The 17998-nt window shown below is 40.1% G+C and overlaps 2 protein-coding genes across 2 annotated transcripts in view; one reads left to right on the top strand and one right to left on the bottom strand.

Annotated features, from left to right (window-relative positions):
• The window catches only part of appl2 (adaptor protein, phosphotyrosine interaction, PH domain and leucine zipper containing 2), a 17016-nt gene extending 11912 nt beyond the window's left edge, over nt 1-5104 (bottom strand). Inside the window, 8 exon segments of the mRNA XM_013909585.1 lie at nt 24-215; nt 541-599; nt 690-731; nt 861-948; nt 1801-1872; nt 2714-2773; nt 3358-3456; nt 4947-5104. Coding sequence (XP_013765039.1) covers nt 24-215; nt 541-599; nt 690-731; nt 861-948; nt 1801-1872; nt 2714-2773; nt 3358-3456; nt 4947-5003 — 669 coding nt within the window. The 5' untranslated portion in view covers nt 5004-5104.
• A 4951-nt stretch (nt 5105-10055) lies between these two features.
• Nucleotides 10056-17749, top strand: c25h12orf75 (chromosome 25 C12orf75 homolog). The gene is made up of 6 exons (XM_005728165.1): nt 10056-10119; nt 14099-14123; nt 15872-15907; nt 16229-16308; nt 17070-17100; nt 17207-17749. Exons 1-5 carry the CDS (start codon nt 10077-10079, stop codon nt 17072-17074), a joined length of 189 nt encoding a protein of 62 aa, XP_005728222.1. The 5' UTR covers nt 10056-10076; the 3' UTR covers nt 17075-17100; nt 17207-17749.
• Nucleotides 17750-17998: the final 249 nt, after the last annotated feature.

Genomic DNA, 17998 nt, shown 5'->3' with positions numbered 1-17998 from the left:
TCATTTCCCTCTTTTTTAAGCACTTAATTTGAATGCTGATATGATGACAGGATGGGGTGATTGAGTACCTGTGCCTGAGTGTAGCCTAGCATTGGTTCAAGCATAGCTACTCTCTTGCGATACTGCAGGGCATTGAGGGCACAATAATACTGCAGTGAGGCCTGGTGCTGCTTTCTTCTGGTGTAAGCCACCTCCTTCACCAAGTCTGCCTTCAACTATTCAGACAGGAGAGGGACATGCAAATAAGCAGCACAGCAGCACAATCTTGTACATCCAAGAAAACACGTTGATATGTTCAGCATAGCAAAAAGAGTCTCATCTTTGCACCCATTATAATGCATACACTGTATTGTGGTTACAGTCATACTCCCACGAGGAGGCACGGCAGCAGAGGATTATTTAGTTTAATCCATTTGTACTTCAAATGCTTTTAAAAGACTCCCACTGCATTAATGAGAGCATTACAGTGTTGCGTGCTCGTTTTACAGCTTGTGATCAATGAGAAAGAGAAGCTAAGAAAGCACTTGGCAGTTACTCTACCTTCTCATTTTCCTTCTTCTTGGGCAATCGACTGTACTTGACCATAGCCGCCTCATGCTCTGCACAGAACAGAGGAAAGACCGTGAGCATTAGATAGTAACTATTTCCTGTCATTTTCTTTTCTCAGACTGGCAAAAGAATGTGCTTACCATCAGTTCCAATGGCAAATATTTCCTTCAGTGTGCTTATCTCTGCAAAATTGACAAATATTATTAGAGCTACATCTACAACAGGTATTTAAAAATGCATTATCACCTAGGTTTTGCTTATGTTTTTATGAGGAGGGCTTTTTAAAAAAATCCAAGTCTGTCAGAAGCTACCTGTGAGGTCTTTCTCTCGGAACTGGATCAAGGGGAAGACCATGCTGTCAGCCATCTGGTTAGCTAGCTCGCAGTGGAGTGCATTCAGCTGGACGATACAAAACAGATTACACATATGAGGCGCCGTGCAAGGACACAAACAGAAGATGAGCCTCCCCCAAACATCTTGAGGGATTTCGGTTTAATATTTACAGTAAAATTTCTTGCCAGCAAGCTGGAAAATTGCATTTTCAGTGAAATAGGGGCATTGTGGCAGACAATGCCTCCCCCTACATCATAATAAAGCCATACTGTGGAAGAGTACATTTCATAAAGAGAATAATAAAGCTTAGTGTTTACTCTGATACTGGAAACAGGGCTGCATATCAGACAAATTCAGCTATTATTCCCTGTGGTTATCAACAAGCCACATGACGATTTAGCAAGTTCTAAAGTTCACAAGATTAGGTGCAGTTTAAGCCTAATCTCAGTGTGAAATTTGTTTCCTGTGCATGACAAGGTAAAAGGTCAAGCAAACAATCAACGTGTGTCCTCTGAGCATATGGGTGTGTGTCATGAGTGCTGACTGGGCAAGGCTTGTGGACCCCCATGGCTGACAGTGACAGGCCCATCTGTTTTGTCTATATACGTGAGCCGGCACACCACTCCATCATCTACTCATCCATCCACCCGCCCACTGCTGTTTCCCTGTATTCCTCCATCCAGTGAGATATACTGATCAATCAGTTCCGGTCACACAGTCTTAAAAGTCCTCTGCCCTTTTCATTGAGCTCATTTTCTCTGCCATGCTAGGGGAACGCAGGTGCAATACCCTTTGTAACATGATAAAAAAGCAACTACAGACTCCGGGATAGTTCATCATCTCACTCTTTTGCTGTGCACGCACACACCCCGCGTAGAAATACTCATAGAGCAAGAAAACTGCAAGCACGGGCCTTACCTCCCCTACAGTTTTGGCGAAGTTTTGCAGCGTGGTGATTACCTCCTCATCACCTCTTCCAAGGGCAAAATTCTAGACAGAAAAAAAGAAAGAGCAGTGAGTTTAGACCATGAAACTGTGAAATTTGCCATAGATTTATTTAATGTGTAGGAAATGGAATGGGCTGGCATTTATATTGCACTTTTCTGCTCCTATAGAGCACTCAAAGTGCTTTAGACCACAAGCCACATTTAACCATACATTAAAACACTCTAAGCACTTTAGCTACCTTACATCGAATCGCCAATTCACCTAACACATATGTCTTTTGATTTTGAGAGAAAGCCTGAGCCTTGAAGACACAAGGAGAACATGCAGACTGCGCTTAGAAAGACCCCAGCTGGGGTTCAAACCCAGAATCTTCTCGCTGTGAGACACATTTTAAATAACCGCCCTGTTCTGCCAGGATTTCTGGCACATCCCTTTCATTAAACAAGGCCAAAGATATCTGTGTAGGTTCTCGGCCATCGGGGTCATGGTAGAAAACACAGACAAGGTCAAAGATGGTAATAAAGCCAGTAGTTAATGTCAAGATGCTGAGTTTTAATCATAAGAGTGCTAAGAAAGTTCTGCAGTTACAGATCACTGCTGTTTTTGTTTTTTTAAAGTGTTCACATTCACCCTGCAATCCAGAACAAAGTCTACCAACAAAGGTCAACTATCCACATATGTTTCTCTAAATGAATTAACAGATTTGTGGGGGTTTTTTTGCTGCACACAGGAGGAAGGACACATGCAAACTCACACACAGACAGAAAGTTCATTTCAAAATGATAAAAAAGTCTCTATAGCCCACATGGATACTACTCATAACACAGACTGCTGTCTTTTTTGTGGAATCACACGATTAAGTAAGCATATGAACCCTACTTACTTTCTTTTCGTATTCCAAAAGTTGCTTTGAGAGCTGCTCTGTGGCCAGTCCCATCTCACTCTGTGGTGGAACGAAAGAAGGAAAATAAATACATGTTAAAAAGGACTGATTACTCCTTCAAGCTCAAACATCATGCATTTTTTTTCCACCTACTGAGAACATTTTTAAAAAAACGTTTTTTGGGTGCAATGTGATTCAATATCTGTTGAAAAGCTGGCAAAAACACCAGAGGGCACCTTCAATAATGAGATACCTCAGAGAACCAGGGTTACATTAATAACACAGCGTTTAAACCACAATGTAAATATAGGTCAAAAACAAACTTGTACATCAAATGTTTTCTGCTCCATTTCTACAGGAGACAAATTTTCTGTGTGGGGCTGAGAGTATGGTGTTGCAGTTTGGTACGTTTCTCATCAAAAACAGTAGCTCAAATGGCATCCTAAATCAAATCAAACAACACTCTGCTGCTGTTCAGTGATGCAAAACCCCAGAATCAGCAAGTTAAATTAGAACTCATGTTCATCTACAAACATAAGGGGGGGGGGGGAATCTCCTATTATGTGTTTGAACATGTGGCTCTGTTCCAAACAGCAAATGGAAAGGAGTGCAAGCATGCGCCTGACAGTAATTTGTTTTGGTACCTGTGCTCCGAACACCCGCTGCATTGATTGTAGCAGCTGGTTGGTGTAGTCTGTAAGCATTCCCACATCTTCCTCAAACACACTGAGCAAAGAGCGAGTCTGTGGGTACGGGGAAAAAACAAAAACATTACAGACTCTTCTGATGACTATAATGGCATGAATAGCTGAACACAAAGTGAAAAACCTTATCCAACAATTATCCCACTAACTTACAGAACTTAAATATTCTGATAACTGATCTCAGTTACTTCACAAGGTGAAAAATATCACTGTGGCTTTTTTGTTGTGGTGGATTTGCATGAAAGCCCATATGAAAACCCAGCAGCATCCTGGAATATTGTAATGGAAACTTTTAAAACTGTTTTCTGACCAATGAGGAAAAAAAAAAGAAAAATAAACTTTGAAGAACAGATATACTGTAAATAAACAAGTACTTCCGATGATAAATACTGGTCTTAACCTTAAGTCAGATAAAAATCTACACAAGTCACTGAGCTCAAGAAATGTGGGTAGCCGGATTATACTCAAGCAAAACTTAACTTAAAAACTTAAAACTAGTTAAACTAAAGGCATACGTGTTTTACTGCAGGGTGGATATGCAAACAGACAAAATCCTGTCTGGTGAAGTGTTTTCCATAAACAGGTGCAGCAAGGTAGGGCAGTTCAAGCAGAACGGAACACACCCAGAGAGTGAAGTCTGTTTATAGTTCACTCAAACCGACTTATCCAATAAAAGGACCATGATTCATTTCACACCAACAAGACATCATGACGTTTGGCTGTATGTGTGTTACTGTACAAAGATGCCAGGTCCATTTCTTGTTTTGAGGAAGCAAACCACTAAGCAGACGGTGACCCTCCAGCGTGGGCTACACTTAAGCAGAACCTCCGAAGAGGTCAGCCCTCTTTAGGAGAGAGTGATGCAACAGACTACAGAAAACAGGATGCATTAGCTGTAGCAAGGACGGAATTCATCACCCACGGTTATGCATGAAAATGAATGCCGAACTTGGTGAATAACTTGTACACAGTGTAAGCGTTTTGTACCCTGTAAAAATTTGGCATCTTATTTTTGCAGTAACACTGCCCTGTTTGCAGACTGTTGACTGATTCCAGGGGAGTCCGATAATGGAAACCCCTCCCACATCCTGGGAATCAGGCCCAGAAGGGCTACAGAACAGAATTTAGATCAAAATAACTTGACGGCATTAGAAAATAAAACGATTGCAGGACACCGAGTCCGGTGGAGCTTTATGGCTGTGACTGACACAGGTCTAGATGTACAGCAGATAAATCATCTCTGGCAGAGAGATGGAATCCCTAAGAAGGGCGGTAGCTTTGTAAATACAACAGAGACACAAAAAACAGATAACCGTGACATGCTGTAGAAATGACTGGAAAGTGCAGCTACTGCTCACAGGGGGATTACAATTCTTGTAACAATGTGACAATTGAGAACTGTCATCGACCAGTGGAAACAGACTACAACGGGTACTGGATACTGTCTGGACTAAGCTAACTTCGGCGCTCGTAACGCCTTTAATGAGACAGCCGGGTACGCAAACATGAGAAAAGAGACGCAGGCCTACCTGAGGACTGTCCTGTAAAGCGTCCTCCAGGAGCAGTTTGTGATGTACGGCCGGCATCTTGTTAGCTGTGCAGGAGAAGGGAACGAGGGCTTGAATTATTTAGAGTACGGACTCAATTTCCCAGAAACTACTGCGCGAAAGAGAAGCCGTATGCAATTGGTAGCAGGCCCAGTCATGATGTCATCTAACAGCCGGTGACCAGTAAGAGTAAACATTCTCAAACTCTGAAGTTGTTTAAAGACATATAGAGATATATATATGTATATCTATATATATATATATATATAGTTCAGTGTTTAAGTTGATTTTGTCCTCTGAATTATTTACGGCAAAGAGTCGGCAATAATGGCCATGTATCCTAGGAGATTTTAATGTCAACAGTGACCCCGTGTGGTCACATAAAGAATTGCAGCATTGATTTTTCAAATTTTTCAAATTTAATTAAAGGAAAAACACAAAGTTTCTTCGTGAGGTGACGGAATGTAGTGCTGTGCAGTACTACACTTTTTAGATGCAATATCAAGTAAATAAAGGGCCACTACTGCCGATACCAATATTGACAGCCACGATTTAAAGCTAAAGCTTACGGAGTGGAGAACAGTGTCATGTTGTATGAGATAAAGCCTCCTTAATTGACAAATTCTGAACACATTTTAATGAGTTTAATAAAACAAACACACATTTCAGTTTTTCATGTATTTTGAAATTTGGTTTTTCAGAATTCTAAATGTTCCTCTCTATTTACTGTTGTTTAAATGTGCTATAGGCTATAAAAAATGATTTGACAGTCAACACAAAAGGGTTCAGACATTTTTCATAGTGGATATTTTTTTCATTTCCAAAAAAAAAAAAAAAAACCCCAAAGAAAAAACAAAACAAAACATAAATAATGTATCCCAATTCATTATGCTCGAACTTAGAGGATAGGAACAAAGTACCAATCTGATACCTATCCCATCCACCAACCTCTGGATGGATCATCATGTGCCAGTAGAAAAACATTAGTGCGCCACTGAATTCTACTGGAGTCCTGTTTAAGTGTTGGGAGAAGGCACTGTCTGATTTATTGGACCAATGTCTTCCATAGATGCTCAGCTGGGTATAGATAACATAACATTTCTATAAAATTTATACTCATCAATCCATTTAGTGGCACTATTACCCTGGAAAAGCTCACTCCACTCATGACAAAATAAAATGTTCCTTTACTTTGTGAAACAACAAAAAACAAGCACAAAACAAAAAGATTATTGATTGATATGAGGCAGCAGTTAGTATTTATTGAGAGATAAATGGATGTAGACCGATGGATGGTGATAAGTTGCACAAACCTTTTAAAATTACATTTTAGTCTGGTAAGTAATCAGGACCAGAAGCTCTTGTCTTGATTTGCATCAATCGCAACTGACAAATTGGCTGAGCATGTGATGTGCTGAGTTTCTGGCTCTCTAATTAAATCGCACTTACTGCAAAAGGCTATACAAAGTAAAACAAAAACAACTAAAACATATGTACTGTTTTGTCCTAACAGGTAGTTTGAGAAATAAACCTTTGCAAAGTTAAACCTTTATATAACTTTGATATAATGAATATGAGAGTACTCACTATTTTTTTTTTCTCTCTGTAAAAATCCGTATTAACATCAGCCCTAAAACTTAAAAACCTAAAACAAATCCAGCTATATTAGGCTGTGGCACAGTAAGAAGACAGCATGTAATATGTACTCATGTAGTATTTTACATTTTTTTCCAATGTGAATAACTGTCTTGTTGACTTGTTAGGATGGCCATGTCATGTTGTGTTGTGTCTCGATAATCTAGGCAAGCTGTGACAAGCACAGCCTCTTCATCAAGCTTCCAGGCAGCCTGAGTGGGAGATCATTCTTCGCTCCCCAGTGGACTTGCCTTGTTTAATTGGTGTAGTTGTGGCTGTAAATCAGACATAGCTTTTCAGCTCTAACTTTGATAATGAACTATGCTTGAAGTCTGGTAAAACAGCAATGGATAATGTCTGGATAGCCTCTTTTAAATGAAAGAGTGATTCAGCTAACCAAAGACCACCCTGAAAGGAGCAAGCTGCATTGCCACTGATTATCTGGCGTACAGTTAATAATTTTTGCTTTTCTAGGGCTAAAGTAAAGCCCACCTAGTCAAAACATACCTTAAAAGTCATACTAAGTCATTCTAATTTTAGCATGTTAGCCTTCTAACAGTTCCTAAATAGTGCTAAGTACAAAGTGTAAATGCAAAATAGACTGAGAATATCTCAGTCTTGTTGATATAAAATAATTACACTCATGTTCATGAGGTAAATGTGATCACTATCCCTCTGTCAACCTCTCTCACACATAATGCAGTTATAAACCTTGTCAAGGTGCCAAAGCAAAAGTCAGACGAGCACCAAAACTTTTAGAACTTCTTCTACGAACATAAAGGGGATGACAGACATCTTTTGAAATACTGACGCATTTTTATCCAGAAGATCTTCTGCTTTCAACTCGTACCTCTGCCCAGTAACCATATAATCCCACAGACTAGTCATATAGATCCTTTCATATCGTTAGCTTCATAGCATAAGTGCCTAAGTCATTTTTTTGTGATGACATAGGCAGACGGACAGGATGATGCAGCAGTGGTAGGGGAGTAAAGTTAGGCAAAAATCTCAATTTGACCAAAAAATGACTTAGGCACTTATGCTATGAAGCTAACGATATACATTTAAAACAGCTGTTAAGAAAGCAGATTGCTTAGCTAATGCCTGGGTGTTAATATATATTGTGTCTCACTGATTGACACATATATTGTGTCTCAGTGTGATTTGGAAATGGCCGTTTATTCTTTTGTTTCTCACACCTCGATTAATGTAATTCATTATTGCTTTGCCTGAGGAAATTATTCCTGAATCGGTTCTCAATGTTACTACGAAACTACTCACCGGGTCCTCTATAAGGTCCATTGTGACGCCGATTTGATCTTCTTCATGCTGGTAAAATTTAGGGTTCAGTTTTGGTTATCACATTTAGAACGCTTCATAATCAGATGTCCTGGATTTGGATTTATTTATTTCTTCTACATCATCCACATGCAATTGCTAGGTCTCTGAGATCAGCTTGCTGGCTGCACCTAGATCTAAGTTAAAGACAAGAGGAGATTAGGACCCACCTGCCCGCAATCACCTTTAATTAGTTTAATCAGTTTATACTGTTTTAATTGTTATGTCTTATTTTGTGACTTTTGATCTTGAACACTGCAATATAACTAGACAATGCTTACTTATTTACATGGCCTAAGGTCAACCATCCATGATGATCTCTTGATCAGATTGTGTTGAGACCTTTTCTGACAGTTCACCCCCAGACGTTTAAAATGTGCCTTCTGTCCTGCTCTTGTGTGCCACAAAGACTGGATGTGGTGAATTTCATGCAGATGCTTTACCACTCAAGGTCACTTTTTTATGATTCTCTGTGTGGGTGGCTAACAGTGACAGGTACAGAAAGATGATCTTTTAGAGAGAAAAGTTGTTCATTAGCACAATCTGAGCTGCAACTGATAGTAGCTCACCAAAGCTTGGAAGTACATCCAAGCAGGTGGAAGCTGCTGTGGGGGGGCTCCGTGGCATTCTGCACTCCTTCATTGTGGTAGCAGCAAACCATTCCAAGTGACCGCTGACTTCCCCGGGATCTCTTACGCCCTGCGTCCTCACAAACGCTATCAGCTCTTGCTGTGTAAGGAGGTGAATCAGGTCCAAAGCTGATTTTTGCAGCCCACTTTTGGATAGAGCCCCAGTATAGTTGTTTCCTCCCGTTTTCAGTCAGTGTGTTAAGCTAACCAGCTGCCAGTTTTACAATGAACTGACAGATGGCAGTGTCATCAGTCCTCTCACAGCGCACATGAAAAGCAAGCATGAGGCAAAAAAGCATTTTTCCTATAATGTATTTTACTTCAGATTGCAATGGATTGTGCACAACAGTTTAAGACTGACTTTACTCCACACAAAGTCTTCTTATTGTTCTAGACACCTGTAATTGTATATGAGAAATTTGAATAAAATTAGTCTCACACATCAATTCATCTACACATAAGAAGCATCTCAGGCCTGTTTAAGGGCCTTTGGAAATGAGTCCATCTAGCATAAAACAGAAAGGGAATTCATGATGTCTTTTTTTTCCTCTGGGAACTTCTCATTTGAATTTTAAACATCTCGACTCCCATTATAATATAGATAACACCGCTAACAGAAAGTGTGAATTGGTTTGACTGGTGCAGAGTGCTAATGTAATGCTTCTTGCCATCATACTCTACTCATGTGACTGTTCTTGCATTTTAAGCGCATACATCGTGAGTGAAATGAAGAACAGAGATGCTCTGAGAATCACTCGGGGCTATAAAGAGGCCTATGCACGACCCTTTGTGGTTCCACTTGTTCACTGTCCAAGGTTTTTCCATATTCTCATTCTCACTGATTGCCAGCAGCTCAAGTATATAAGCTTTAGGTCACGAGTGAGCATGAACGTGTGTGTCGCCTCTGTAAAAAAAGCACAAGTATTGCTTCTCTATATTTTAGCATACACAGAGCACTTTGGGAATTTTACAGTATGCCACACAAACATGCTGATATATTGATGCCATTCAATGTATTCCAGTTTTTTATTTTACACCTTTATATATAAAGGAAGCTCCTTATTGGTTGGCTCTCACTCCACCCTCCGCCCCTTTTCCCCTGGTTTCCCGGGCAACCTTGTCAGGGTGGAGGAAAAGAGCAAATCATGTGAGGGTAAAGCATCTTTCTCTCTCTCTCCCCCCTCATTCCCCCCTCTCCCTCGTTCTCTCTTGTCAGTGAGTGTGGTGTGTGTGTATAAAAGCCTCTCTCGCCATGCTGTCACTTCACTCTGAGCTCTTCATTGCATCGCATTAGGCAGGCGCAAGGGTTGAAGACAGGGGAGGGGATACAACCAATGGAGGTCCCTGCTAGGCATTTCCTTTGACCTTCCCTCCCTTTGTGCCTCTGTCACCTCTCCTGCCCACTTTCCCCTCTTCTCCCAATGTGTTGTACATTCCCCTCCTGTCCTCCCCGTCCATCCACTCATTAAACGTGTCCGCTCAGCTTGGACGGTGGCTGCATCGATGCAAAATGGGTTGTGGCAATTCCTCAGCCACCAGCACCACAGGAGGGGGTGAGTGTTTCAGGAATCTCTGTGTACATCCGTTTGTGTGTGCGATACTGGGTGAGCGTGTGTGTGTGTGAGGTGGGCGAGGGGGTTGGAGGGGTTTGAAAGAAAGAGTTGCCACTGTATCTGCAGCGATGGGAGAAGATGTCTTGAATGTCAATGAAGTGTGTCGGGGTTGCCCTTGCGTTTAAAAGAATGTGTGTGTGTGTGTTTGTTTGGGGGCGGGGTTGTGTGTGTGTATGCCCGTGGTGGTCTCTCGAAGCCATGGGTGGCAGATCGATCACGAAGGATCTCCCACGTCTGAGGCACCTGGGTCTGAAGAATGCGCCGCTTTGATGCAGATCGCGGCTCCTGACACCATAAATGTGGCGTTAACATCTAAGTGTGCAGCTTCTCTCTTAGCATCTTAGTGCTTGTTTGAAAGGGTTCACTGAGGATGGAAGACAAGCAATTTCACTGACATCCATCCATCTTTGTCTTCCCGCTTGACTGATGTTGGTTGTGCCCTATAAGCAGGCGGCACTAAAAATGCCTAATCAACAGCCAGGTTCATTCATAAAGCCTGGAGGACATATTTGAATGGAAAAAAAAAATCCTGTATCGTGTGATTTTACCAACTCTCACTGGGCTATCGTGCTTTTCCGTTTGTTATTTTCCTCATAAAACACCTTTCTTAGTCGATGTAGGCTGATTTTAGACATGTTTCAAGTTTTGCGAAGTAAATCTCTGGGCTCCAGAGTCAAATTGAGGTAACTATTTTCCTGAAGTATCTGCAGGATTACCTCACCCACCACTACCTATTAAAGCACGGTGTGTGTTTGTGCTTCTGCAAATGTGCGTGTGTGTTTGCAGGTACCTAATCAGTACACTAGCAATTTCGACTAGTGGCTGTACTCATTTGTCCATAGAGGCTGACACCAGGTCAGAATCAAGTGTTTCGCTTTCTGTAAATAAAGATAAAAGCATTTCTTGTTTACATTTCCTATTATTTCAATCTATGAACAATTATTTTGTCCCTATAATTTGTTCTGTTAGTGATAAGTTGCATATATACACACATATACCTGTAACTGGAACGTTAGCCTGCAAGTATTCATCACAGAGAACATTAAGTTCAATAAAATTAACTTTGCTTTGCTTTGATTTTAGTGAGGGACAACGTCAAACCTACAAATGCACATTTTCAGGTATAAAGTTTAAGAACTCTGATGTGCAGCTGTTATTTTGCTTACAAAACTCAAAATGACGGCTTTAGTGGTTCTATATCACATTGCCTGTCCCTAGTCTTATGCACCCTGATGTGCTGCCTTGGATATGAATGAGCTTTTGTCAGGCCACTGAATAGGCCCCTGTGTCATGTCAGCATTCCCTCTACGAGGATAAAATGTGCTGTTGCCTATTTGTGTGTAATGTAGATTATCCAATTTTCTACTATTGCAAGTGATTCTTGTGGTGTTCTTTTCAAGGTACATTTCTACTCTTATAAAATAAGGTATAACATGAAAAAGCAATTGGAGGACGCAACTGAGGCTTTTGTTCCACCGCTGTTGTCAAAGTGCGACTGTACATTCAAGAAAAAAGTCCGATTATCCTCCTGCAGAATGCATTATGATGTTATTACAATTCAAATCAAGCTCAGTTGACTGCCTGCAGTTTGGCAAAGCACAAAGTGTTGTCGGTCCATAAAAGAGTCAAACAGCATGGAGATGAGCTCAGTGGGTATCTGCAACTGAGGCATCATACAGTGTATGTCCAAAGTTATTTTACAATATGTTCCTCTTTGTAGATCAAGTCATCACGATGGTTGTTATCAACCGGTAAACGTGCCATGTCACAAAGCTCAGATCATCCCAAACTGGTTTCTGGAGCAGCTCATTTAAAGGCTATGAGAATCACAGGCATCTCAAACATAGGCTGTAAATGCTGTTAAATTGGGAATGTTCATGCTGTGTATTTGCCGTTATAAAAAATGAATGAATAAATCCAGCATTAGTTATAACTTTGGTCACTAAGTCTTTGAGGTGGTGTGCAACTACCTCCACAAAAAGATTTCAGTAAGTACATAAATAAAACACCAGCTTGCAGTGATGTTGTGAATATTATTGTGAGCACCAAAGATTAGTGTCACCAATTCAGTATCCGACTAAATGTGAAATAAGGCCAATATCACATCTTCTGTTGCTGAATTATGGTCCTGAGTAATGGCCAGAAAAGCATTTTTACAGAACATTATAAGGTCACAGAAGTTCACCGGTCATCACCTCTATTTGATCATATTAGGCATTTCTATTTGTCACAATTTGCATATGAATTTGAGTGGAAGTCAAAAATATGTTGAGTGAGGATCTTTGACCACCAGATTCTAATCAGTTGATCCTTGTATCCCAGATTTAACACACCTCCAACCAGGTGTTTCCAAGATATCCTATCATTTCCTGGATATATGTTATTGTCCCAGTACTTAAACGTTGTACATTGCGTATAAGGTTTAATGTGTGATCTGTAAAATGTTAGCTGCTGAAAAATGTTCTAAGGCTTTAGAAATGAATATCAAATATTACCTTTTGAAATGCAGTGAAAAAATTAAAAGCATCTGATAACAAATAACGACTTTAAATAAAAACGTCTCTTGTCCCTTAAAAGGTTGTCTCATTTGCAAAATTTAGACTAGACTAAATCTAGTTTAAAATAAAGGCTGGGATAATTAAATCCACCTAATTAAAATGTGCAATTATTAACATTATAAAGAAATTGTATTTATTGAGTTCATTATTGGACATTAGACATTTTAATTAGGTGGATTTTGTTGCCTTTAAAAACTAGCAAACAAACAAATAAACTGTCTCACCTTGCATGAAGCTAAGTACCTTCTGTATCGTGCAGCTTTTTATTTTAATGGACAGATATGAGTTGAGTGTGTGTGTGTGTGTGTTTTTTTTTTTTTTTCAAGCATTTCCGAAAATGACCACGTCTCTGTAAATCCTGTATCATAGTCACTGCAGGGTGCACTAAATTGGGTCCATCCTGTTGTTCAGCAGCAACATTTCTCAGTACAGGAAATGCATCTGCTGTGACTGAGGGGAATTGCAGTTAGGTAGTCAGCAGTGTTTACTTGAGTTTAAGCAACAAAAGCATTTTGAATATAGTTGGCAGAAGTTGTGGTTTTGGTTAACAGTTCATTCAGCTTCAACAAATAACAATTGTAATGCCTGGTTGAATTTCACGTTTGTCGAAACCGCACGTGAAAATTACGCTGGGAGGGGTTCGTTCTTTCGTCACCCTAGCAATTAAAGAAGCCAATAAAGTGTTGAATTTTTGTAAGGTAAGTCTGATAAGTGTGGCAGATACAGAAGTAGTGTAGGCATTATTTATGCACATTGAAGTATCTAAAAATATAGTTGCCAGTATACTAGGCAAGGCCTTGTTTTGCTCACAAAACAGCCTCTATTCTTTGTGGCGTGGATTCCTCGAATGACATATTTGCATTACATCACTCTTGTAGAATCGTCAGCTGCACATTCATGCTCCCTTTGTGCTACTGGACTTATTAGCAGTGTTATGCTGAATGCAGATCTGCTGACTTGAGATACTCTCAGGTCCACCAGACTTGTCATGAGACCAGTGTGAGACAATGTTTGTGATGTGGTGTTCTGTCATACTTTATGGGAGCATAAAGGAATCAATACATTGTAGCACATTGGGTGCATGGATTTTTACCCTTGAGACATTGCACTGCACTCTTGCAGCAAGACTGACAGATTGGAGAATGATGTATGAATGACGCTGGTGCATAGGTGTTCCTAATAAAGTGCTCAGTGAGTGTGTAGCTCACATTCAGTGACTGTAGATTAAAAACCTGCTGTGCAGTTCACTGATCGTAAATGCAAAGAAATTAATTATCAGTTTGGTGAAACACACCTGCTTTGACCACTTGTACATTTCATAATGGAATGAAATTAACTTCTGGCTTGTCATCTGTTCTCAGGGCCAGCAGAAGCCTCCAAAGATGTGTAAGTACTTAAGCCATTTTCTAATTATTTAAAGTATTTCTAAAACTCTGCAGGCTCCAGGCCTTGAAGGTTTGCATCAAATTTTACACAGTACAAAATTAGCTTTATACCTCAATGCTGTATATTAACACTGACACTTAGGGTCATTTAACAATGGTAAATATGCAAGGGTTTGACAGTAAAGATCATCATTGTTAACATTTTTTAATTTACATGTGTCTTGATGCATGCTCAATCTTACAGGTAAGAAAATTTCCAAAGGTTGATTCTGTTCATCTGGACGTAGCGTTTTCAGTGGGAGACACGCTTTGTCACTCATCCAAGTGACTTCTTCAGTCTCAGCTGACTGTTTATAAGATTAGGGAACCCTGCAGTCAGCTGGGACTGAAGAAGTCACTTGGATGAGTGACAAAGCGTGTCTCCCACTGAAAACGTTACGTCCAGATGAACAGAATCAACCTTTGGAAATTTACATGTGACATGTGAAGTTGGGCACCACAGTGGTGTGGTAGTTAGCAATGTTGTCTCACAACAATAAGGTCCTGAGACCGACTCTGCCATCTGGCTGGAGCCTTTTGTGTTGACTTCACATGTTCTCCCTGTTTTTGTGTGGGTTCCTCTTACAGTCAAAGATGAACAGTTAACAAAATCTTAGGCAGCATAATGTAAAGTATGGTTGGTTACACCGTTGTGCAATAAAGAGGATGCACGTTGTATCACAAGACAGCTGATCAGTTTGTTTCATTAGGTCATTTACACAAGGCATTTTGTAGAGGTTTATAGCACATTTGACAGTTTGTCGTCAAACAATAACTGTAATCTGGACTTTTTTTCTCAAAATAGAATTACGACTTTATTCTTAAAATGATTTTTCCCTCTAATGTGGCCCTAATACTCCTGCGTAGTGGATTGTCCCAGTTGACAGTGACAGAAATATTTTAATTTCAGACTAACCACTCTGCTTTTGTTGTATATACTTTTGGTTAAAAATAATTTATTTTGGCTCCCAAATAGTTTTGTGTTCTGTTCTTTGTTTTTTCTTCTTTTTTTTTTATTCTAATTGAAATACAGAAGATATACTTTCCTTTGCTATCTAGAATACAGTAAAAAGCTTTGGGAGGGGCAGCTTTTTCCAAAGCATTTCCTGGAAACACTGTGTATGTGTGTTTGTGCTTTATTGTAGTTTGTGTTTGTGTGCGTAAGTGTGTGTATTCCCCTTCATAACCATCTGAACAGCCAGCACAGGACCCATGAGAGCTGACAGTAAAGCACTGACTCAGTGAAGCTAATCACAGCTATCTATGTCTGTACTACACAGCAAACTACCACACAAAAGCTCATGCACACACACTCACAGAGCAAGACACAATGTTAAGGGAATAATATACTCACAAAACTGAAAAGTGTGATACAGCTTGGCTTGCATAGGGATAGTGCACACAGTGAATAAACCTTCACATCGGCTTCATGTTGTTACCATGTTTGATCTTAATGATCAGCCACCACATCAAACCTGAGACCACTTTAAGTTTGTTGTTCAGCAGGCCTGAAATAAAACTGGAGGTTTGGTCTATAGAAGTTCCTGACAGAGAAGTATTCCCTACAGGGCTTGAGCAGCATACTGAAGATTTCTGAGGCTAAGCAAAAGAACAATGTTTGCACTTTCTCTCTATTTTGTATATTTGTGATTTTTTTTTATTTCCTCTCTGCTCCCATATGACCTGACCTGTGCCCATTCTCTCAATCAGGACAGAAGATCCCTCAGCAGAAGATGAGAAAAGAAGGTACTTTGCAGCGCCCTTGAGTGCACTTTGCTAAGACGGCTATACTTGAAATGAAATATACTTGAAATTTTTGATCGCAAAAATGTCAAATAGTTTGTTTTGCAGCATTCTCATAATAAAGTGCAAGGTTTAAACAAGTAAATGAACAATAACTCAAAAAATAAATGAATAAAATGATAAATGAATTTCATTTAGAGGTCTGTAAGTTTGATGGGATACTGGTAATGCTATTAAAAACATCCACTAAAACAAAAATCAATGCCATCTATGGTTTTTAATTGCTACTTGGTCTTTAAAACCTCTCCTCCTCTCTCCTCTCAGGAACTATGGTGGTGTGTATGTAGGTCTGCCAGCAGACCTAACGACTGTGGCTGCCAGCCAGTCCAAAGCTACACGTAAAGGTGAACTGCAGCACGCATTACGTACACGAATCTCTCACATTTAGAAGCAGAACTCGGTGTGGCGAACAGTGAACTGTTATACCGCTGACATCTGGCAGCCTCTCAGGCATCTCACCACATGAAACCACGCCACCACGTGGAACCATGTTGCCAGCAGCGTCTTTGGTTTTATTTGACCTTTATTTTTACTGAATATTAATGAGAAACATTTACTTTGCTATTCTCAGTAGGGTGTTGGTTTTTGCAAAGTTAAATATAGTTGACGACAATTATTCTGTCCAAAAATTTTATTTTTAATCAACATGGGCTTTACAGAGAGCCACATTTTTGTGCATATTTTAAATGTTATTCATTTTCTCTGTTTACAAAGTAAAACGTCTTTATGTATGTAAATGACTTTCTGATGGAGAAATATAAGTGATAAACTGCCATGCCTCCTGAATTAAGAGTTTAGAGTAAACTCACATCGCTCTTGCGTTTTGCGGCCCTGAGGGCTTTCTTCTCGCATACATGTCCTTGTGCTCATTGAGGTTAAATATAATAATGGATTGATTCAGTTTTGTATCCTCTGGCATGAGAAGTATTGGCTCTTGTTTTTATTGAAGCCAAGATGTTCAAACTGCTGGGTGGAATGTGTGGGTGTTTTTCAACACAGTCTTGACTGTGAGACAAAAACACCAGAGAAGAATAAAAAATTTTTTGTCAAATAATTGTCCTATAAATATCTGAACACTGACTCAGTTGTTTCTTCCTTCTTGCAGACTAGCAACCATTCAAGGAAACGCACAAGAGGTACCTGAAATATGAAGCCTGTTTGTTCGGCTTTTAACATTGCTTATTCAGTGCAAAAGACTCATGTGAAGGCCGCTGACTCCATTTTTTTCTCTCATCTCGACAGGATCCTGCATATTAATTTACGTACAAACAGTCACATTACAAGCAAAGAGCATGTAAGCCCTCTGATTCTGCCCCACCACAGACTGAATAAAGTCTCAGGCACTAGTACTCTACGAAGATGTGGACGGCCTGCAGGGGCTGGGGGGATGTTCCCTCACAGAGTAATGGGTGGCAAAGTGAAACAGAGGTGCACATCAGAGGCCTGCAAAGGGATTGTATCATCGCCCTTTACTTTGCAAATACTAGGAAAGCACTCAATCTGGGACTAGCAGCTATGGACAGCGGCACCGGACTTATCAACAGTCATCTGGATTTCTCGGTCAATTCACTGGAAATTTCTCTTTCTCAGGAGGAGACAGATGATCCAGCCAACTTACTAAATAACTGGGTGGGGGCTGACACACTCCCAACAGCCCTCTGCAATAATAATCACTGCTCAGTTATTTCTCTAAAACACCATCAATGATTCATTGTGTGGCAGGGACAGAGTTATAGAGAGACAGAGATAAACCAGAGTTTCACTCACTCACACACACACACACACACACACACACACACACACACACACACACACACACACACACAACAGCAGCAAACACATTCCTGTTAATGTATAATAATGGAACATCTCAGTGTTGTTGAAAATAGTGCTGATTGCAATCAGGGTCCTGCTGCTGCAACAGAAAAGTCTGAAATGACACTGATTTTAACAATGGCTCTAAATGTTAATAACAGCGACGAGTCAAGTCGAGGGTTTCACAGATGATGTTCCTAAATGTCCCGAGTGCAGCAG

The sequence above is a fragment of the Pundamilia nyererei genome, unplaced genomic scaffold (genome assembly GCF_000239375.1).
Source record: "Pundamilia nyererei isolate P.nyererei 1_Seehausen unplaced genomic scaffold, PunNye1.0 scaffold00027, whole genome shotgun sequence".
In the NCBI taxonomy this organism is placed as follows: domain Eukaryota; kingdom Metazoa; phylum Chordata; class Actinopteri; order Cichliformes; family Cichlidae; genus Pundamilia; species Pundamilia nyererei.
The sequence above is the reverse complement of the archived record's forward strand: the minus strand, read 5'-3'. Positions and strand labels throughout refer to the sequence as shown.